This window comes from Podarcis muralis, chromosome 15 (assembly GCF_964188315.1).
Source record: "Podarcis muralis chromosome 15, rPodMur119.hap1.1, whole genome shotgun sequence".
Taxonomy (NCBI): Eukaryota; Metazoa; Chordata; class Lepidosauria; order Squamata; family Lacertidae; genus Podarcis; species Podarcis muralis.
Window position 1 is genome coordinate 20,564,910 of NC_135669.1, and position 22,744 is coordinate 20,587,653.

Below are 22,744 nucleotides of genomic sequence, written 5' to 3' on the forward strand. Positions count from 1 at the left end.
GGGTAGCCCAAGGCCCCCAACCCCTGGGTGTTTTGTGCTGGGCCTTGGAGCTTGAGGAAAACCCATGCATCTCACCTGCTCTGGATTTCTTGCAACAACTGGGATCTGTTTGGTGTGGACCAAGAAGGTGGCGCAGGCGAGAGGGTTGCTGCAGCAAGAGCCATTTCCTGCCTCGTTTCAGTCCGGAACGCTTCGCCGGCAGCTTCAGACACCTTCAGAGTGCTTCTGGATGAGTAGCCTATAGGAGGAATGGAGGCGTCAAAGGGATGCTTCTTTTGAAGGCTTATCAAATTCGCCGTTTCTCTGGGAGGGGAAGCACTGCGTAGAGCAGGGCGTCTGCAAACAAACGTAGAGCAGCTTGGTAGTGGCGTTAAGTGAGACAGCTGCCCTAAGCCAAAGAAGCGACGGCTTTCAGGTCCAAAAGGCTGATATTCTAAAGCACCAGTGAGGACCTTTTCCAACCTGAAGGCCACATTTCCTTCCGGGGGCCACTGGTGGTCGGGGCCAGAGGTAAAAGCGAGCAGACCAATAAGGGTGAATTTGACCTTGGAACAGTAGGCTGGTTTCCACTTACGCTCAAACATCCCTCTCTATTCTCTGTCCAGGCAAGCAAGAGTTCAAGCAAGACACATTCCAGCTGGGCAAGGAGGAAGAAAAGCAGGGCCAAGACCTGGGAAGTAAAGCCCCAAGGGCCACAAAGAGAGGCCCAGAGGGCCACCTAGGGCCCCTGGGCCTGAGGACCTATTTTTTATTCCTGGTCTTAAATTGGAAAAGGCAACAGATGAAGTAGTCCATGGCATGGGCTGAGGCTTAATTAGAACAGCTGGTGAATTAGCTGAGAGGCTGAGGGCCCAATCTGAGGTGGCATTTCTACCTTTGCATGGCTGCTATCTTGAAAAATAAACCACTAGTACCAATGATTGTTTCTGCAAATTGCAACCGTGGTGGGGACAAAGGGTTAAATAACCCTCCCTTCCAAACAGGGCCGGCCCTACTATTAGGTAGAGAGAGGGAGAGCTGCCTCAGATATCCAATGCCAGGGAGGTAGCTGCCCATCAGTCCCTGGAACTAAGCTGCTCTGGGGCCCCTAAGCTGGCCTGGTGCCCCCAGAAGAGATAGGGTATGTTTTTCCCCCATTGCCAGTGCCGAAGCAAGATTCAACAGCCAGCTGCGTTGGGTTCTGTATGTGGAACCAGTGGAGGGGGCAAAAAGGAACAACGAGAGAGAGGAAATGTGTGGTTTTTACCCTGCCTGCTATTAATTATGTTAATGCAGTTCTGGTAGTTTTTAAATAACCACCAACTATTTGCTGACAAATCTGAAAGGCTTTTGGGATTCTTCCCAGCTTGAACTGTGTCCCCCCCACCCCCTAGTCTTCAGTCCAAAGATACGGACAAGTGACAAGACTGTACATCTAAAAGAAAGTTTGAGAAACTATGGGGGTTCTATTTTATTTATTTTTAATGGTAGGACATTTAAGGCTGAAGCCAGATCTCTGCTGCTTAACAGAAGCCAGAAGGCACAGCAGGCAGTCTGGACTGGGGAGAAGTTGTGTTTTGTTTGCACGTTAATGGGAAATGACCTAATATGCACATTTTGAACCAATCTGTGCACCGCAGGAGAATTCAGCTTCAAAATGCCCACTTCTTCAAATGCTGCAATGCAGTTCTAAAAAACAAACCCTGATGCATATATTAGGGGGAAGTGTGCATAAAAATGCACCACAATGAAAACAACATTAAAATGCATTTGCAAAGGGGAATTACTTGCAAAAATGTGTGTGTTATTTAAAATTATATATGAAAAAGTATTTTAAGAGAGACTCATACTAAAATGCTGACTAATTTCCATGAGCTTTGACAAAACAACAACCCACATATTGCTGTGGATATGTGGAGATCTGGATTTAGGAAAGTGGGAAATAAAGTAAAGGAACCCCTGACCATTAGGTCCAGTCGTGACCGACTCTGGGGTTGCGGCGCTCATCTTGCTTTATTGGCCGAGGGAGCCGGCGTACAGTTTCTGGGTCATGTGGCTAGCATGACTAAGCCAATCTGGCGAACCAGAGCAGCGCACGGAAACACCGTTTACCTTCCTGCCAGAGCGGTACCTATTTATCTACTTGCACTTTGACGTGCTTTTGAACTGCTAGGTTGGCAGGAGCAGGGACCGAGCAACGGGAGCTCACCCCGTCACGGGGATTCGAACCGCCAACCTTCTGATCAGCAAGTCCTAGGCTCTGTGGTTTAACCCACAGCGCCACCAGGATAATCAGGTCCAACTGCCTGCAATGCAGGAATCTTTTGCCCAATGTGGGGCTCAAACCTATGACCCTGAGATTAATAGTTTAATGCTCTGCTGACTGAGCTAATCAATGTGTTGGAAATGGATTTTTAACATATCACATTTTATGTGGGAAACACTTTGGCCTAGCATGGGCATTCGCAAACTTTACTTGGCTGGAGAACTGCATTGCAAAATTTGGAGTTACCGGTATGTGAATTTCAAAGGATGGCTGTGTGTTGGCTTCAAATCAGGATTTCAAGTACAAATCAGGTAGGTTCCCCCTCTAAGTAGCTTAAATAACAAACAAATGCATGCAAAGTGAATCAAATTCGTCTACATAAGATATGGTAAAAGGCCTGTGGACAATCAACAGTTGCTTGAGGAAGGACTGGATGAAAATAAAAATCTTTAGCATTTTCTGAGTGCAGCTCAGCTCCCGTTTTGGCCCTGTCAGCAGAACCCTAAGGCCTGCCTGCCTGCACATCTTCCCCATCCTGTTCTCCACATTCCCAGCTCTAGCCTAGCATTGTCTGCCAACAACCCCCCCCCCCCATTTAGATCTATTGTGTAACTAAGAGTCTGGTTGCATCACAATTGATAGATCTGAATTCCCAGGAGAGTGGGGTGGGGGGTAGGGAGTAAAAGGGATGCCATCGATTTTCTGTACTTCATCCACTTGCTGCCAAGTTGAGGACAGAAGGAATCCTGTGCTAACAGACTCCGGGTATGCTGCTGAATTAATTGAGGGGGGAATTAAACTGCAGAGGGAAGCAGTTTAGATGCAGAGTGTTTATAATGCCTCCACATTAAAATCTTGTGGCCAGGGTTTGAATAATGCAAGGGCACATCCGCACAGACAGATTCTGAACCTGGGAATTAAAAGGGAATAAAATCAGAAATGGCATCTTCAATGCAGAGAGTTTTTGCTCTTTTCCGAGCAATTGTCTCTTTTTTAATTATTGATGCTCATTGTTTTGATAATTTTATGGAAACCGCTTTGTGAGGTTCCCCCTGAAAAGTGGTGTATAAAAATAGTTCTCCTAGACAAAATAAATAATTGAGAGTCTGCGCGGCACGGAGACATAAGCACATCAGAAGGAGACAGGCCAATGGCCCATCTTGTCTAGCATCCTGTTGTCACAGTGGACGTGGGTGGTGCTGTAGTCTAAACCACTGAGCCTCTTAGGCTTGCCGATCAGAAGGTCTGTGGTTTGAATCCCCACAACGGAGTGAGCTCCTGTTGCTCTGTCCCAGCACCTGCAGTTCGAAAGCACACCAGTGCAAGTAGATAAATCGGTACTGCTGTGGCAGGAAGGTAAACGGCGTTTCTGTGCGCTCTGGTTTCCGTCACGGTGTTCCATTGCACCAGAAGCAGTTTAGTCCTGCTAGCCACATGACCCAGAAAGCTGTCTGTGAACAAACACTGGCTCCCTCGGCCTGAAAGTGAGATGAGTGCCACAACCCCTTAGTCGCCTTTGACTGGACTTAACAATCCAGGGTTCCTTTACCTTGTCACAGTAGCCAACCAGATTCCCATTATGGGAAGCCCCAAAGCAGACCCTGTGTGCAACAGCATTCCTCCTCAGCCCAAACTTTGTAGGGTTGCTTTCTAGCAGGCCCAAAAGGCACAATGTTATGTGAAGCGACTGCAGAAACCCCTTTGATGACTCTAACGTGCACTGCTCAGCCATTCCTTTAGCTGCCAGTGGGTGGTGCTGCCACTTCATTTCCTTCTGCTCTGTAGGTCCAGCAGGTGGGGAACCTGCAAGCCTCCAAGCATTGTTGGTCAGACTTCAACTCCTGCTAATGTAGCTGATGGTCAGGGGGATGATGGGAGTTGTAGTCCAGCCACATCTGGAGGTACTCGCAGGTTCCTCAAAGGAACGACAGCATCCCCACAGCATTAATGTCCACCCTCAACAGCAGGGTGCTTGGCACATTCATCCTAATGTGTCTCGCTGCTGAATTACTGTGTTACAAGCGGTTTGAAAAGTTTAATTTTTGATCTCCTTGCTGCTTAGATTTTTGGTTAGATTTTTTAAATTTAGTCTGCTTCTCTCTCGGCTAGTGCTTTTCTCTGAGCTCTTAGAGTTGCTCCTGATTCTCTCCTGTTTTGATGTTTCACCATCGGGTGGTTGTTTTTCATTGAGATTTGTCAGGTATTTCCATTCTGGAGGGGAAAATGAGGCTAGAAATGGGAACAGTAAACAAATAAAGAAACTAAATCTTCATGAAATGGGTTTATGATTGCACTGTTGAATGCTTAATAGGCAAAGACTTTATAAGCAGGCATGAGTATTATATACAGTGATACCTCAGGTTACATACACTTCAGGTTACAGACTCCGCTAACCCAGAAATAGTGCTTCAGGTTAAGAACTTTGCTTCAGGATAAGAACAGAAATCGGGCTCCGGCGGTGCGGCGGCAGCAGGAGGCCTCATTAGCTAAAGTGGTGCTTCAGGTTAAGAACAGTTTCAGGTTAAGAACGGACCTCCGGAACGAATTAAGTACTTAACCCGAGCTACCACTGTACTCGTATAGCTTTCCTTGGGCTTCTACAGGAGATATAATATGCCTTTTCCATTCATCAGGGGCAACAAGACTGAATCTTACTGCAACCCTGGCTATGGGGCTGTGCTGCCTAGGGATGGGAAAATATGTCCATTTCAGTTTGTCCCAGTTTGTTATTTCCCCATTCTTCAGTTCTCCACATTTCCTCATCAGTTTGTGATTTATATTTTAAATAAAAACAAAATCCTCACAAAAAAATCGCCAGCATTTTAGTGTTAATTTCTTCTAATGTACTCTTTTCTTTTTTGCAAAGTCTTTTTCTGGAAAGCATTTTTGTACCAGTGTATGCATTTCAATGCACATTTTGCAATAGTATGCTCATTTTCTTACATGTTTCTTGGCTAGAGACCCACATTGCAAAATAGAATGCTACAATGCCGTGGGTGACTGCAACAACACATGCAGAATTAGTGGAGCAATGCATGCACAAGCAGAATGCCTGCTGAAATTCGTGGCCTGAACTTTGCACGCTCACTGAGAAGCTTTCTTCAGCAGTTCCAGACCAGCAACAAGCAGACATCCTCACTGGGGCACCATCTCAGAAGAATGAAAGTGGCCTTTTAAGTGATGGTGGGGAATGTCTCAAGAGCAAAAGTGTGCTGGCCTGGGATTCGGACTCGGATGCTGAACCTGAGGGATCCCAGCCTGCACAGGATTCCCTGCCTCCAGAACCAGCTGAGCCGGGGCTGGGGCATGAGCCTGAAGGGTCCTCACCTGTGCGGGATCCTCAGGTGCAGGCACCAGCTGAGTCTGCTCTGGCTCCTGAGGTGATGGAGGACCCATTGCCTGCAGGTGCTCCACTCTCAGCCCCGTCAGGGGAAGCTGAGGTTGCCTCTGGGTCCCGTAACCCTCCAGCCTCTCCTAAGCTGCAGAGGCTCAGGGCAGAGAGGCGGAGGGAATTAAGTTCCAGCAGGAGGAGTGCTTGCCTCCAGGCCAGGAGAGGCGAGTCACCAGAGGATCGGGGCCGCCCTATGCCTCGGGGCAGATAAAAGCTGGCCAGCCCCAAGCCCAAGTTGCGGGAGCAACATTGTTGGTTGCTAGTTCCTGCCTGAACCCTGTCCTGCTTTCCTGCTTGAGCTCCTGACCTGCCCTGGCTCCCTGCTTGCAAGCCTGTTCCTGACTTCACCCGACTCCCTGCCCTGCACCCAGCTTCAGCTACTATGGACTGCCTCCTCGTTGCACCTTTGACCATGGACCGGACTTGGACCTCGCCTCTCAGGCAACCCACTGGACCAGCACAAAAAGCTTGGGTGGCTGCCACAAGTTCCTCCTAGTATCTGCCACCTGAGGCATCTGCCTCATTATACCTAATGGTAGGGCTGGCTTTGCAACTCAACTGCACTTAATTCACAGCCCAGAATACGGTTTCATCTGTTGCTCGGTTGAAAGAAAAGCATTGCAAAGACCATGGAAACAGCAGACCACACCTTCTCCTGATCCCAGACCCAGAAGCATCTCAGGAGACAAGGGACCCCTTTTGTTCTCCTCCAGAGTCTGAACCACAGACTTGAGAAGCGGGATCAGTTTCCGATTGATGACTTCCCAACTTCCATGGGCAGTGCCGGCCGTGCTGTAGAATTTTGCGCCCGGGTAGTTCAGAAAGCACTGGGATGAACCAGAGAGAAGGTCCTGAGACAGAGAAGAAGATTAACTCTCAGCAAACATTTGCCACTTGAATTTTTCACAGGGTTAAACCCAGGTATAGGAACCAGTAAAGAAGCAACTCTTTGAGTGGTGAATACTATGAATAAGCCCAATCCAGGGAAAACCTTTATTTTTGCAGCATGTGATCATCCTTGGGTTAAGCTTTTAGGAAGCTTCCAGATGACTGAGCATTCATCCTAATTTGTTTGCAGGAAGATCAGACAATATTAGCTGTTTAATGAGCATTCATTCTGATTTGTTTGCAAGGAGGCTAAGAACATATGAAGAAAGGTGCTGGCAGGGTCATCAGAACATCTAATCTAGCACCCTGTTCTTACTGCAGCCAACCAGATGCCTGTGAGAAACCCACAAGCCAGACCCAAATGCAGCAACTGGTATTCGGACACATATTGCCTCCAACAGTGGAAGTAGAAAATAGCCACCAGGGCTAGTGGCTACTGAGAACCTTAGGCTCCATAATTTCACCTAATCCTCTTTTAAAGCCATCAAAGTTGGTGGCCATCACTTCCTCCTGTGGGAGCAGATTCCATCATTATCTACAATATGCACTGTGGAAAGAAGTAATTCCTTTTCTCTGTACTGAATCTTCCAGCATTCAACTTCATCCACACTGTGCATAGCTGCAGATCCTTCAAGTGTCCCTATTTTCCAGGGACAGTCCTGGATTTACAGAATCTGTCCCAGTTTCTGATTTGATCCCGGAATGTCCCACTTTTCCTTAGGATGTCCCTATTTTCATCAGAGAAATTTCTCATCAGAGAAATTTTGGAGAGTATGGAATTATGCGACCCCCAAGCCATCTGAAGGCAGCTCTGTATAGGGAAGTTTTTTTTAATGTTTAATGTTTTATGATATATGTTGGAAGCTGCCCAGAGTGGCTGGGGCAACCCAGTCAGATGGACGGGGTATAACAACAACAACAGCAACAGCAACAATTTAAATAGGATGTCCCTATTTTCACCAGGGAAATGTTAGAGGGTATGTAACTGTATACATTCCTATCATGTTGCCTCTTACTTGCCTTTTCTCTGAACTAAAAAACCCCCAGGGCTGTAATCTTTCCTGATACGGGAGTTGTTCCATCCCTTGATCTTCTTGGTTGCCCCACCCTGAAGCTTTTTTTAAAATATGGCTTTACAGTATCCTTTTTCCAGGGTGAGGCAACCTGAACTTTGTGCAGTATTCAGGTGTGGTTGCACCACAGATTAGAAGACGTTTCATCAAGCAAAGTTTATCCCACACTTTCCAGTTTATTTCCCCATCACTTTTCTTATTGCAAAAAGTTTGATCTTTCGGGGAAGCAGGTTTGTTGCACAATAACTCCCGATGCACTATGTTGTTGTTGTTGTTACTACTACTACTACTATATATATATATATGTATATATGTATATATATATATATATATATATATATATATGGACAAAACTCAATGCAGCTTACAAATAAAAATAAGTACTGCTTAAAACATAGAAAATCAACCATTAAAAATCAATTAAACATTGATAGAATTATACACACACACACACACACACACACACACACACACACAATCTATTAAAACCATACCAATAATTACAATAAAAATAGCATGATACCAGCCCTTTCATTAAAAGCAATCAGTTCCCAAAAGCCTACCAGAACAAAAAAGTCTTCACCTGCCAGTGGAACGACAACAAGGAGGGAGCCAGTCTAGCTTCTATAGGGAGGGATTCCAAAGTCAGAGCAGCCACTGAGAAGGCCCAAGTGTGCCTGTGAGGGAGTCAGGACCAAGAGAAGGGCTTCCCCTGAAGATCTCATAACCCGGGCAGGTGCTTATGAGGGAATAAGGTCTTTCAGAAAGCTTGGACCTAATCTGTGCAACCTATGATTGAATCCCACCCCAAAATGGTGACAGTCCAGAAGAGCCCATAGACACACCTGGTAGTAAGTTGGTTTTCAATTTGCTACCTATGTTCACAAGAACGGCATACCTTTGTCTGCAGGGCCAGCGTATCTGATAATATTCGGAAATATTCCAGCCTGCAGTGGGCACTCTCCATGCTGGTCTGCTGCTTTGCAATGTGTTCCTGGAATCCAGCCACAAGATGCAGTGTGATCTGGAAGAAGGCGGAGAAGTGGGGATGATCTCAACCCCTTCTTCCCATTCCCACCATCTTGCTTAAGAGCAGCATTAAGCATCAAAAAATGTGACTGCCGAAATTTTTGTGTTGCAAAATGTTAACATGAAGCATGCGGCAAAATGTTCCCAGGAAATTTGGGACCCATCTTTTGGTGGTCACAGATATGATGAACAACCATTTGTTTTTGTTTTATTGTTTTTAAGCTTGAACATGGCTTACTCCAGTCCATTGCTTTCGCTGTGTCTGCTCTGAGTAGAACTTAGTTGGAGACAATCCCATGCTTGGTTGATCATTACCTGCTTTCCTATCATGTGCTACTTTAGACATTATTATGTGCCACCCCCAATCTCTGCTGAGCATTAGCAAGATTCCAGGAGGTTCCAGCCACTTACCCAGAGTTGTGTTTCCTTCTTGAAAATTAGGCACAGTGGCAACTGCAGTGTCTTTGAGATATATGGTTTTATTTACACATATAGACACTGATGGAGGGAGTGCAGAATATCACACCTCAAGTGTGCCTCCTGTTTCTTCTCCATAACTTCATCAAGCTTGGGTCCTGAGCAGAGGACAGCCATGCTCCCTGGTCTCTGGGTACAACCCTGTTCTGCCTACTTCCTGCTGCTTCTCCCCCCAAAAAAACCTTGCCAAAATGCAACTTCCCCATCTGTCTCCATTATCTCCCACTGTAACCCTGGCAACCTCCCTCTCTGTGCCCAGCAGAGTCTTCTGTTTTATCAATGACTTGCATTGATGGGTTAATGACTGATCAGTCCAGCCTTTGTTTCTTAATGGATTATCCCTAGCTAGCGCCCACACACTCTGGCACGCAAAACCTATAACACTATTATGATAATTCAGAGTTTCAAACAGAAATGCAAAGGACAGGCAAAAAAGTGTTACCCATATATGTCATACATTTAAAGCACATTCAAATACATTGCTTCCCCCACAGAATTCTGGGAATTGGAGTTTACTCACTACAGACCGGATGTCAGGGAACTGCCATCAACTCAGAGGCAAGAGATGGAAGGGCAGTTGTGTTATAGGCAGCCTCTGAAAATCTTGCGAAGCACTTCCTCCTCTGGCGAGGAGGAAAGCCCCACCTCCAGTGGAGAAGAGGCGCAGGGACCAGGGGATGCTAGGGAGAGCCTCAACACCAAGCCTGAGCAAACCGGAGAGGCAGGAAGTATGCCGCTGCCAGCGCCCATTCTGCGCAGTAGGCTTCGGTGCAGGGAGGGAAGGAAAAGGCTGGGGGTGATGCGACTTTTATGCTGGGGGAGGTACAAAGACCGACCACTCCCAGATTCTGCTAGCGATTGAGCCAGACATGAACTTACGATGCTCTTCACTGTAAATAGTTTGCACCAAGAATAAAGCCTGGAAAAGACAGGTCAGAGTCTTGCCTGTTTACTCTCGAGCAACCACGCCACCATCTGACACCTGCAATCCCAGCACCCTTAGCCAACCATAGTTCCCAGAAATCTTTGAGGGTGTGTGAAGAAGGGACCCCATCAAAGAAAAGGAAAGAGGTACCCAGCCTCTGCTTGATGATTTGCTTCATTTTCTGACTTGCCTTATGCTAATCTCTCATCACCACAAGCCAACTTGAAAGCCACATTATCTCCTCACTCACTTGCTAGAGCAAGAAGGCTCTTTAAATTGCTCTGGCACTCCAACAGATGCTGTGATCACCTCTTCTCTAAGCAAAGTACTGGAGTTGTACCTCCCCTGCATTCCTTCCCGCACTATACCACCGAAGACAGATAAATCAGGGTTTTTAATGTACAGTACATCAAAGCCAGATCATGGCAGATCATGTTGGGGAACAGGTGGTGACCTCACCTTTCTGGATTTCTCTCTGATGGCCTCTTCCATGTGCAAGCCTCTGCTCCACTGCCGTTCTGCTTCCTTTAACTGCATCTGGATCCGTCCTTCTTCTAGCTGCATCCTTCGGACAAACTGGACCAGTTTCTCCAGCATCTTCCTGAGCAAAAGCCGAACTCTGGCTTCCTGGTCTCTCTCGTCCTTGTCAACTGGAGACACCAAAACACAATCGTCTCAATGAGTAACACTGTTAGAAGCTCAGCAAGAACATTTTACAGAAGAGCTTGATGCAACAGCGCTGTTCTAGGGCACAGCTGGGGAAATTGAGGCCCAGGGGATTGTGAGGTGGGGGGTTGAGTGGGGTGGGAGGGGGCCCACTGCAACCAACCAACCAACCAACAACGAACAGTGGAGAAAATTCTGCAAATGTGTCTTTTTCTAAGGGGGCGAGGAAAGGAAACATCTCAGATATTTTCCAAGGGAACTGTCTTGTGAGAAACTTCAGCTCAGCTGCAGTTCAAGACAGCCACACAAACACAACAGCCAGAAGCTGTGCCTCCATACCTCTCATCCTCAGAGACTGTTCTGTGTCCCACAACATGTTCTGATCTCTGCTAGCTCTCCTTTGAGTTTCCTGGGCAGAGGATTCTTCCAGTAGGTGATAGATCTCATCAGCAGGTCTTAATTTGATCCTATACCTTAACTGCAAGGGGGAGGGGAGATTAAGAGAATTAAGGTAAAATATGCTTTGCATGCAGAAAGTCATCCCAACTCATCTCCAGGTAGGGCTGGGAAAGACTGCCTCCTCCAGAGCCACTGCCAGTCAGGGCAGGAAATACTGGACTGGATGTAATATTGGACTCAGTATAAGGTGGTTTCCTATATTCAGGTTTCATTCAGCCCTTTATGCAGAATCATAAGGACTGGGATCTTATTTTATTTTTAGTTGATGAGGTCCTCTTGGTTGTTCTAACACCCACAAAAGCCTAAGTTCCCTCATGTCCAGGGTTTCCCCCAAGCAATTGGAGACTGTGACTGTGAGTCACTAATCTCTCCTGTGCCCTTTTCATGCCTCTTCTAGTTCTTGGAGACGGGGGCGGGGGAGGGGAGCTTGTCGCAGCAGGAGGGGGAGATATCTGTGACTCTTCACCAGCCTGACTCATCTCTGCCCCTTGGCCTCTCTACTCTCCTGCTTCAGCTTCTGCCTCTGATTCTGGACTTCACTCTATCACTAACTCTTCCTGCTCACTAAACCCTGTTACGCCTTCGGTTTCCGACACTTCCTTTTCCCAGTCTTCTCCCTCCGACCACTCATCGTTGTCCCACCGCTACTCCCCGGGCCCTGAGCCTTCCTCCCTTGGGGATTTCCCAGCTCGTTCCTTGCTACATTCCTCTGTGTCCAACTAGTCCATGACAATATTGCTGAGCTTGATGGATTAGTGGCCTGAGTTGCTCTAAGGCAGCTTCCTAGCTATAGGTGGGGAGAATCTGTCTTTAACAAGGACATGGCGGTCTGTTGAAGTACTGCTACCCCAGCCCAGGGGAATAAGCCCAGCATGCATACAGGGCAGAGGGCCAGAGCACTCTTCTAATTTCACAGCAGGTGTTGCAGGTAAAGCCAACATGCACCTTTTTCATTTTCCCTTCCTTGGCTGCATCCAAGACATCCAGACATATAAAATCCAGCTCTTTAAAGAGCTCCTCTTCTTTTGCCCGCTGGCAGTGCCAGTACGCTTGCTTGGCATTTATTTCCTTCTCCAAAGCAGCCAGCTGTAAAAACAAAGACTTCCCATAACAGGCTGCAGGCATCAAAAAGGAGTTTGACAAATAACAAACCCCCTTCCCCCTCCTCTTAAAAATAATAATAACTTGGAATGGGAGTTACCAGTTCCGGGTCTGGATTTCCTCTTGGTAAGTTTCCCAAGGATTGGACCACAGGAATGACAGCATTTGTCCAAGGGTTAATTTGAGCCCCAATGACTGGACCAGTCTCGCCTGTTATGGGATCCACAGTTCTGAAGCCAACAGCGAGTGGAACAAGACCTGCAAGGAGTCAGAGCCAAACCACCAAGCCTAAGTGGGTATTAATGTGAGTTTTTATGAGCATGAAGTCAGAAAGCTCTGAAGCATGATTAAACTCATACCATTGTGAGAAGCGTATTTTTTGTGTTGTTGCTTTTTGCAGCGGGCTGCTACATCCTTAATGTTTCTGGATTCTATCCCATTCATTCTAGACTGTGATTTGAACCACAAAGGGCTTCACTATGGGACCACAGTCTCCATTCATTCCACCTTCCCCACTCGACAACTGCATATATATTTCCTACTTAACAGAAGAATGTAAGAGTCCTGCTTCATCAGGCCAAAGACCCACCTCAACCCAACATCCTATCCTTCCTGGAAGCTTCTGGAAAGCCTGCAAATAGGACCCAAATTCAACAGCAGTGTCCAAACTTGGGATTTCCAGCATTCTGCCTCAAACAGTGGAGGCTGAACATAGCCATTGGGGCTAGTAGCCACTGACCCCCATATCTGCCATGCATTTGTCAAATCCTCTTTTAAAACCTTCTACTTTGGTGGCCATGGGTACATCTTGTGGGATTCCATAGTCTACCTCTACAATGCATGAAAAAAAAAGGATTTCCTTTTGTCTGTCCCGAATCTTCCCATATTCACCTTCATTGAATGGCTCTGAGTTCTAGTATTATGAGAGAGGAAGAGGCCCAAAGTGTAGGTGTCGCCACACTAAAAGATTGATTTCTTGCAAGAGTGGAACAAATTTTATGCGGCACCTGTAATAGTACCAGTTCCACAGAATGAAGTGGGGTAAGGAAATGCCATAAGTAAACTGGTCCCAATCTGTTAAATGGCTTTGTATGCTAACAGTAAGGGATGCGGGTGGCGCTGTGGGTTAAACCACAGAGCCTAGGACTTGCCAATCAGAAGGTTGGCGGTTCGAATTCCCACAATGGGATGAGCTCCTGTTGCTCGGTCCCTGCTCCTGCCAACCTAGCCGTTCGAAAGCACGTCAAAGTGCAAGTAGATAAATAGGTACTGCTCCGGCGGGAAGGTAAACGGCGTTTCTGTGCCCTGCTCTGGTTTGCCAGAAGTGGCTTAGTCATGCTGGCCACATGACCCAGAAGCTGTACGCCGGCTCCGTCAGCCATGAAAGTGAGATGAGCGCCACAACCCCAGAGTCGGTTATGACTAGACCTAATGCTCAGGGGTCCCTTTACCTATGCTAACAGTAGCACCATGGCACCCATCCTCTGAAAAATCAAGCACTGCCCCAACTTGCAGCCATCCAAGAACACAATAAAATAATACAGCATTTGGAGCAACGAATCAGAGATCGTCTTCTTGTACTGCTGCTAAGCATGACACCGCCGCCCTGTAGCTGACTGTGCATCACCTGCTCACTTTCCTTCCTGCTGCGGGGAGCTTCCAGTCCAAAGTGTTAACCCTCACCTTTCCCATCTGCATCTTCCATGGTCCCAGCTAACGGCATTGGCTGCCCTGTCTTCCAGTCACATTCAACTCCAAGGATGGGCACCATCAAATCAGAACCTCCTGGATCTGGGATTTTCATCCCAAAGACGGCAGGGATCCAGAGTTCTGTGCTGGGATATTTGATCATCCCTAATTTGGTTGAGACAGCGAAAGGATAGCCAAGTCAGTATGAATACTCTACTAGCAAATGCCCATCATCATGACAACAGGTGAATTTGGGTGTATGTATATGAAAAGAAGGATAACTTGTATGTTGCTTATTTCTCTGTTACCCGTTTATTTTACAACTCCTTAAAGGGGCAGTGTGCGTAATTCTTTTCTTCCTCCTCATCCTTTTATCCCCACACGACAACCATGTTAGGCTCAGAGAGAGTTATTAGTACATGGTCATCCAGTGAGGTTGTCAATTGAGCAGGGATTGGAGCCTGGGGAGTGAAATTTCTTTTGGTACATATTTTATCGCAAACTTACCTTATCTACCCTTCCCAAAACAATGTGCAAGTTGAAACTTTTCTTCCAAATTTGCCCACCTCCACATTTTGCAATGCAGCTCTCTGACCCAAGAATGTGTTATTGTACTGTGTATACTCAGGGAAAGAGCATACAAAAATGCATGTTCTTATGGAAAATTGCTTGCAAAATGTGTACGTTGGGGGGCACACACCCTAAAAATTCTGATAATTTTTAATGAAATTGTTTAGAAAAAAAACCCACACAAATTGATGCAGATGTCTGGAGAACTGACTTTAAGATTGGAAAAATAAGAAACTCAAAATGGACAGATTTTTCCATCCTTAACCCAGCACTCTATTCACTGCACCTTGTTGCATTTTATTATGTTCCATATATAGACACAGGCTTGTACTTACGTACAGTAGACCCAGTGGAAGTTAGCTATGTCTGCTAATTTCAGTGGGCCAACTATCAGCATGTTGTGCAGTGTGTAGATACAACTCACATTGCACCACATCCCCCACAGCAGAGGTTTTCAAACTTTTGGGGTCCACAGCTGGGGAGTTTGTAGCCAGGGCTGCTGCAACAAACAACTGTGCAAGCTTTTGGGAGGCAGAGACAAGTAAGGGCATCAGACAAGGGAGGGGAAAAAAGAAGGACAGAGGCCAGTGTTGCCTGCAGCATCCCCTGACCATCATTCAAGGCACCCCAGGGTTGAAAACCACTGCCCCACAGGATTGCTTTGAGCAAAGGCTGCACCTGTTGTTATGTACTGAAGTTCTCACCCTGGGCCAGCAGGGGATACTGTAGATAGTTATGCAAATGAAGGATCGAAAGTGACGTTCAGTGATTGGATAGTTTTAGAAAGTTGCTACAGTAACGTTGTACTGGAGCTCTATATAAGCAGGCTGACTGAGCACTTCAGCTCAGTTCTGTTCTGGCCTCTGAATAAACAAGAGCTGTTTGAAGAATCGCTGTGTCGTCTGATATGTTCACCCACAACTTAACACCTGTGGAACTTCAAGTACAGACTGATTTGTACGGAACAGTAACTGGCAGGGATTCATTTCTACAGAAGGATGTAGAAGAACACAGTTGTAATTCAGAGCACCTACCCAGCTTGCCACCGGTGCTCTTGAGAACTGACGCATGGCCCCGCTGCTTCTCTAGGGTTCTTAGCTGGTACAACAAATAATCCAGCACCTCAGACAGTACTCTTTTCATGTCCTCTTCTGCGGCTTTGAGGGCTTTCTGCCTGTCTCCAGCAGAGCACAGATCCTCACAAATGGCATCCTTATACTCTCTTAGTGACTGAGCCACGTGGATCTGAGCTACAAGGAGGTTGGCGTCCAATACCGCCTGATAGCCCCCTGCGTGAGCGGCCAGCTTGTCTCGCTGAAGGCAAATGCCTTGGACACGGGCAACCTTCCCACTCAGTGGCTCCTTAAAGGAATCCCCTATAAGGAGGAGGCTCTCTGAGGGCCCATCAAGGCCTCCCACTGGAATGAGGTCTCCTGCATTTAAGAGACGAGCAAAGAAAGAAAAAAGAGTTAATCTGGATATTCACCTTCCCACATAAGATTTAGGTTTATGCTCCATTTCAATGCTTTATTTGAATAGGGCCTTTCACTCAAAGGCCTGATATTTACCACACAACTAGTTTTCAATTCAATTCCCTTACACAGTAAACAATAAGATTTGTCACAGGAAGTTACAGTTTTTATTTTTATTTTTTATTGGGTTTTATAAACAAGAATAATGTTATACAAACAAGTATACCAAGTTTTCTCATGTCATTTGTATATCACAAAAATAGCATAGTAAACATGGAAAAATATCTACAACATACGTTTCATTATTAGTGGTCAATGTATAGGTTTCTTGGTTCATGAATTGGTTTAAACAGTTGGGAAGAAAGAAAGAAAGAAAGAAAGAAAGAAAGAAAGAAAGAAAGAAAGAAAGGAGGGAGAGGGGAAACAGGAAGTTACAGTTAAATGTGATGTGGAAGTTCAACATTTCCACATCAATTTGTGATTTTTTTCTTTCCAGAAAATTCCTCATGAAAGTTGCTCTGCCTTACAATCTTGATTCTAATATACACATTTTTGCAAAGCCATTTCCCCTAACCTTATGCATTTTTGTATACTAGTATATGCGTTTTTGTACAAATTACTTGGCTGAAGAATTGCAATGCCAAATTATGAGAAGTGGGTATTTCAAAGGATGGCTGTGTTTTGAATGACATATTGTTTGAGAAAATACAGATTAGGCAGGTTCAGGTTCGTGAGGCTTCCCCTCAGTCACAGAAAAGAATATTTGGATGCCCATGGAGCAGAACTGAGACAAATCAGGAAATGGGTAGGCCTTGGAGTGATGCTTCGCTCTTGTTTCTGAGCCAACCACAAAACTGAGTTATTATCTTCTGCACTCGATATCCCATTTGCTTTGTATGCGGTTTGTATATTTATAGTGCCCCAAGGAAGGATTTGTTTCAAACATGTCAGGCCTGGAATAAATCTCATTTCTAGCACCCACAGTTTCTTTCTGCTTTTTTTGTCTGAACCAGAAGAAGTTACCCAAAGTTGAGGGAATGAAGAATCATGACCTAATTTTAACACTCCACATCGGTTGGTCAAAGAGAAAGACCAGCTATATTTACTAACACAAGCGGGAGACACAAAGTGGATCATATACTAACCGGGAAGAAAAAACTCCCTTACGCCTGGAGCCTAGTTTAGACAAAGAAGTTAGGATAAACTGAGTTGGAGCTGAAGCTTAGGAGGTCCTCAGTCTGCCGTTTCCCCAATTTTTGGGTGTCTTCATCCTGTCATTACCATGGAGTTGACAGAGACTGGAGGAAAATGAGGAATCTGTTCATCTCATTTTCTAACATCACTGAAGCAAAACTGAACAGAGTGAAAAATGCTTACTAAGCTGAGCTGGAAGACTCTAACAGACCTATTTTAATGCGCTGTTTATTACATTAATCGATCAACTGAACTACTTCCAAGAAAGTCAAATTTGCCTCAGCTGTTCAATTAATGAATGCAGCACCTCTTAAGAGTAATCAATCATAGCTTTAATTTCATCTCTCTCACTCTTTCTAGAATATCTTCACAAAAGGCTGGGGTGGTTATTGATTTTATTTTTTAGCTTCTGAAATAATACTTCTAAATTAACGGTTTCTCTCAGAGACTTTTTGATTTGGAGAGTGTCACCTATTAAGTTCTACATGCCCATCACCTGTGGCTTATCATTCAACATTAAGATGGCAGTGGTAGAAACCAAGGCGTTTGAGGGAGTCATTAACATCCAGACCTTGAAGGGCTAATGGCCCACCCACCATCGCCAACACACAGGCAGGGCTTGCCCTACCATAAAACAACCAGCTGCCTCAGGTGGCAGATGTTGGGGGTGGCATCAAAATGTAGGAGGGCAGAGTTATGTGTGCCTCATGGCTTGCTACGTGCCCACTAAGGTACCATGATGCTATCAAGTGTTGTGGAGGATGCTGTCATGTGACCTTCAACCACTGCTGCCTGTCTACTTGGTTTCTCTACATGGCATTGGGGAAGGTGCTATCTTGACCTTTGCCTCAGGCAGCAAAATGTCTTGGCCTGACCACAGACAGAAGAGGAAGCAGAAGGGGAAATAACAACAACAACAACAACAACAACAACAACAACAACAACAACAATTCATTATTTATACCCCACCCATCTGGCTGGGTTTCCCCAGCCACTCTGGGTGGCTCACAGCATATATCAGAACATACTAAACATCAAACATTTAAAACTTCCTGATAGAGGGCTGCCTTCAGATGTCTTCTAAAAGTCAGATAGTTGTTTATTTCCTTGACATCCAAAGGGAGGGTGTTCCACAGGGAGGGTGCCACTATCGAGAAGGCCCTCTGCCTGGTTCCCTGTAACCTCACTTCTCATGGTGAAGGAACCAGAAGAAGACTTTCAGAGGAGGACCTCAGTGTCCAGGCAGAATGATGGGGGTGGAGACACTCCTTTAGGTATACTGGGCTGAGGCTGTTTAGGGCTTTAAAGGTCAGCACCAACACTTTGAATTGTGCTCGGAAATGTAGTGGGAGCCAATGTAGGTCTTTCAGGACCGGTGTTTTATGGTGCTGTAGCTCAGAAGCAAAGCATCTGATTTGCCTGCAGAAGATCCTGAGTTCAAGCCCAAGTGACCTGAGAAGGACTCTCTACCTGAAACTCAGGAGAGCTACTGCCAGGCAGTGAAGACAGTAGGGCACTAGATGGACTTGACTTGGTATAAGACGGCTTCCTATGTTCCAGTGAACGGTACCTGCCAGTAGGATAAACCTGAAGGCTGGTACAAGGACAATGCAGGAAAAAATACTAGGGGCTGGATAGGGATTTTGGGGAGCTGGGTCTTGCCTGCTGGTTGCCAGATGACCATCTGTGGTTGAGACATAGCCCAGCAGGGCTGTTTGTCCATCTAGCCTAATGCTGCCTATTCTGACTGGCAGTGGGTCTCCTAGTTTCCCGGCGGGACATTCCCACCCCTAGATGGAAATACTGGGGATCGAATCTGTGACCTTCGACATGGAAAGCAGATGCTCTCCCACTGACCTAAGATCCATCCTTTAAGGCATAGGATGTTTCCTCAAACTGCATCAAGAACATGGATCCATCTGACTCAGTATGGTCTACACTGCCTGGCAGCGGCTCCCCGGGGTTTCAGGCAGGCGTCTCTCCCAGCCCTAACAGGAGATGCTGGGAATGGAACCGGTGACCTTCTGCATGCCAAGCAGGTGTCCTGCCATTGACCTATCCTCCCCGCTGTTTCTCTTTCTTCCAGAAGCAAGCCAGGTAGATGAAACCAAGAGAACAGAACACAATACTTACCCGTGTTATTATCCAAACTGACTCCAAGGATTGGAACAATCCTCCCTCCTTCTGGGAACCTCATAGGCCCCCCCAATTCAAGAGGCGTCACCGTTCCTGTTAGAGGATTCAGGTATGTCCCACCCAAAGACAGCTTCTGGCCAGTTTGGGGGTGAATGGTAACGGCAAGTATTGGCACCTCGATCCCCGTCGCTGGGTCTTGCATGAGGCCTCCCAGTTTAAACACTTTCTCAGGCTGTAGGACTGGCAGGCGAGTCTTCACTGGTAGACCAGAGTGGAGACACACGGGATACGGGACATAGGGCAAGATGGGAACTTCAGAGTGACGAATCTCCCCTAAGCAGAGAAACCAAAGGTGGTTACAGTCTATGTGGGATATAATCTATTGATCGGCAAGTCCTAGGTTCTGTGGTTTAACCCACAGCGCCACCCGCGTCCCTGGAGACCTTGGGTAGTGGAGTGGAAAGATCCCCGTCTAAATCTTTGGGGAAATGGTGTCAGTCAGAGCAGATGGTCCAGTGGTCTTCCTCTACATATGGCAGCTCTAGGTGCATCGGTTGGGCAACCACCAGTTCATGATTGGTTACAGGTTCCAATGTGATGATGGTTCAACAACAGTACACCAAGCTAGCACCTCCATATAGGGCTGATTAATGGAGTTATAGAACAACCATGGCTCTTACCAGGTGCTAAATCAACCACAGGGATCAGCTTAGAGTTGACTGGGTCGAAGCCAACATTCCCAGCTATCGGGAGCAATCTCCCTGTGTCGGGGTGCAGGAAGTGGTGGGCAGATACAGGCTCCATGGACTGATTGGCCAGCAGCATGACCGCACCATGGCTGGGCATTATCAGTCCAGTGGTAGCATCCTGGTGCAGGACATCGTGTGCCTTCACAGAGCCATCTGATCCTGGGAAGAGCAATGGAAAGATACACACAGACTCAATGGTTCAGCTGAGTAACTTTCTGCAAAGGATACTTGCTTAAGAGATGAGGCTGCCCCTCAGGCATTCCTGGGAACTGTAGCTCATCCAAGGCAGGCTCCCCCAAACTTGGCCCTCCAGCTGTTTTCTGGACTACAGTTCCCATCATCCCTGACCACTGGTCCTGTTAGCTAGGGATGATGGGAGTTGTAGTCCCAAAACAGCTGAAGGACTGAGTTTGGGGGTGCCTGATCCAAGGGATGGGGAACCCTCTGGATTTGTTGGGCTCCAACTCCCACCATTCCTAACCATTGGCCATGCTGGCTCGGGCTGGTTGAGTTGGAGTCCACAGATGGATAGCCACAAGTTCCCCATCCTTGGGCTGGGATATCTGACAACAAATACTTTACCTGCACAGAACAACTCTTCCCATGAATCTTTTTTTGTGTGCTTTTGGAGGGGAGGGAGCCATCACAATTAAACAAATTTCAATCATGCATATATATTGTGCAGATGTGCCCAATGAAGAAAAACCCCTCTGGGAAGCTAAGAGTTTACATTTACCTACAAGCTCCGCCTTGGTGAGTAGCCTGGTTCTCTCTCTGTTAACAAGGTGAGCTCCCGTTCCTTCTCCCAGGATGCCCCATGCCAAGAGCCTACGAGTCTCCTGTATGACAGTGCTGGACACCTGGTTGCTTGCAGCATCGATGAGGCTTAATAACCTGAAGCCACCATGATAAGAAGCAAAAAGCAGAAATAAAATGGTCTCAGGGTATCCACTCTGAGGTAGGGAAGTCAGGTCTGAATATAAACAGTTCCCCACAAATAAGAAGAAATGATAAGAGGTATTATCAGGGTTCAAGGGTGCATCCCAGCCAGTCAAAAACACTCAAGGAGGGTGTGAAGCAGGGCCCATGAGATGTGAGGCCAGGCGTTGGGGGTCCTGGGAGGGACAGGCCTGAGGATTCAACATCGCTGCCTCAGATCACATTAAGTACACACTGAAATAAAGTCTTAATGCACAGCCAGGTCATAATGTCACTGAAGCTTTTACATGTCGCAAAGAATGGCCCTTACCTGTGATGGGCTGATTTAGAGCCTGAGACTTGACCTTCCTCAGAAGACAGAGCCTCTGCCAGGGCCTCTGTCAACCTTATGGCTTCCCGCAGCGCAGAATTAAATGCCACCCAGTGCTCCTCATGTCGTTTCATGTCCTGGCTCAGTAAGTGGAGCTGCCTGCTCACGCTTTCTTCATATTCTGTGGCCAGGTGCTTTCGGAGCAGAATCTCCTCCTCCACCTAATGAAATATTAAATCCACACATTCACAATTAGGATGGCCAAACCAGGCAATTTCAGTTTCTCCCAGTTTCTTCTTGTTTCAGTTTACCTCATTTTTTCTTCTCTTTTTTTGAAATAGATTTTTTTTAATTTTCCAAAATATAAACACACAACAAAAACAATTCCCAATCTAATTATCGAGATTACTTTGAATCTCCTGACTCCCCCCCCCCATCCCTTCCATCGGTCCTATTGATTCTATTTTCAACTGCAAATCAGTACTTCTCCAGTTTTTCATCTTCCTAAAGTAGCTATACGTTCTGTTACATTACAAGTGTGTGTTTAAAATCCTGCTGGTGTTTTGGATTTGAAGAAGAAGAGTTTGGATTTGATATCCCGCTTTATCACTACCCGAAGGAGTCTCAAAGCGGCTAACATTCTCCTTTCCCTTCCTCCCCCACAACAAACACTCTGTGAGGTGAGTGGGGCTGAGAGACTTCAGAGAAGTGTGACTGGCCCAAGGTCACCCAGCAGCTGCATGTGGAGGAGCGGGGAATCGAACCCGGTTCACCAGAATACAAGTCATACAATGATTTTGCATATACATTGTAAACATTTTCAATTCTTTTTTAAATTTCTTGTCTTCTTGATTCCTGAGACTATTTCGGCATAGTCCATTAACTTGATTTGCCATTCTTCTCTGGTTGGGGTTATCTCTTCCTTCCAGTTCATAAGTTTATGTTTTTCTTTTCTTTTTTAAAAAAGGTTCAGATGAAAGCAGGGCTACATTTTGTATGCATTTCTCCTGATTCACGCATTTCAGCAAGCAAATTTCCCTACTATAATGTATGTGCTTTTTTGTAAACTTTTTGTGTGTGTGTGTGGGGGGGGGGAACTGCATCACAAACTCTAGAGAACAAAGTGTTTTGAAGTATACCTGCATTTCAGTTTGCAAGTAGGTTTGGGAAGCACAAATTTCGTAGGTTCCCATTAAAATGAAACCAGATAATTTCTCCCTCATGGTATGGATTCCATCATCCACAAAATTGGTTCTTTTTGTTTCACACTGTCCTGCATAGCATGATGGCAGAGGCTCTTACTTGTAAGACAGACAGCTTTGTTCAGTATAGGTTCAGTAGCTGTAGGAATCAAGAGTTCAGGTGGTCAAGAAGTTTGGGACCAGATGAAGATGTCCCATCTCACCTCACCTGTATCCTTCCCTTCTGATT

General features: G+C 46.2%; 1 protein-coding gene across 1 annotated transcript in view; it reads right to left on the reverse strand.

Moving 5' to 3' along the window:
- Positions 1-22,744, reverse strand: part of LOC114585855 (uncharacterized) — a 54,886-nt gene that overhangs the window by 23,837 nt on the left and 8,305 nt on the right. Inside the window, exons 7-19 of the mRNA XM_077919468.1 lie at positions 21,314-21,534; positions 20,801-20,958; positions 19,996-20,223; positions 19,313-19,648; positions 15,548-15,946; positions 13,938-14,108; positions 12,355-12,512; positions 12,099-12,239; positions 11,034-11,172; positions 10,488-10,678; positions 8,496-8,621; positions 6,286-6,487; positions 76-238 (exon numbers count right to left, since the gene is read on the reverse strand). Of these exons, the coding sequence (XP_077775594.1) occupies positions 76-238; positions 6,286-6,487; positions 8,496-8,621; positions 10,488-10,678; positions 11,034-11,172; positions 12,099-12,239; positions 12,355-12,512; positions 13,938-14,108; positions 15,548-15,946; positions 19,313-19,648; positions 19,996-20,223; positions 20,801-20,958; positions 21,314-21,534 (2,633 nt within the window). The remainder of the gene's footprint in view (positions 1-75; positions 239-6,285; positions 6,488-8,495; positions 8,622-10,487; positions 10,679-11,033; positions 11,173-12,098; positions 12,240-12,354; positions 12,513-13,937; positions 14,109-15,547; positions 15,947-19,312; positions 19,649-19,995; positions 20,224-20,800; positions 20,959-21,313; positions 21,535-22,744) is intronic.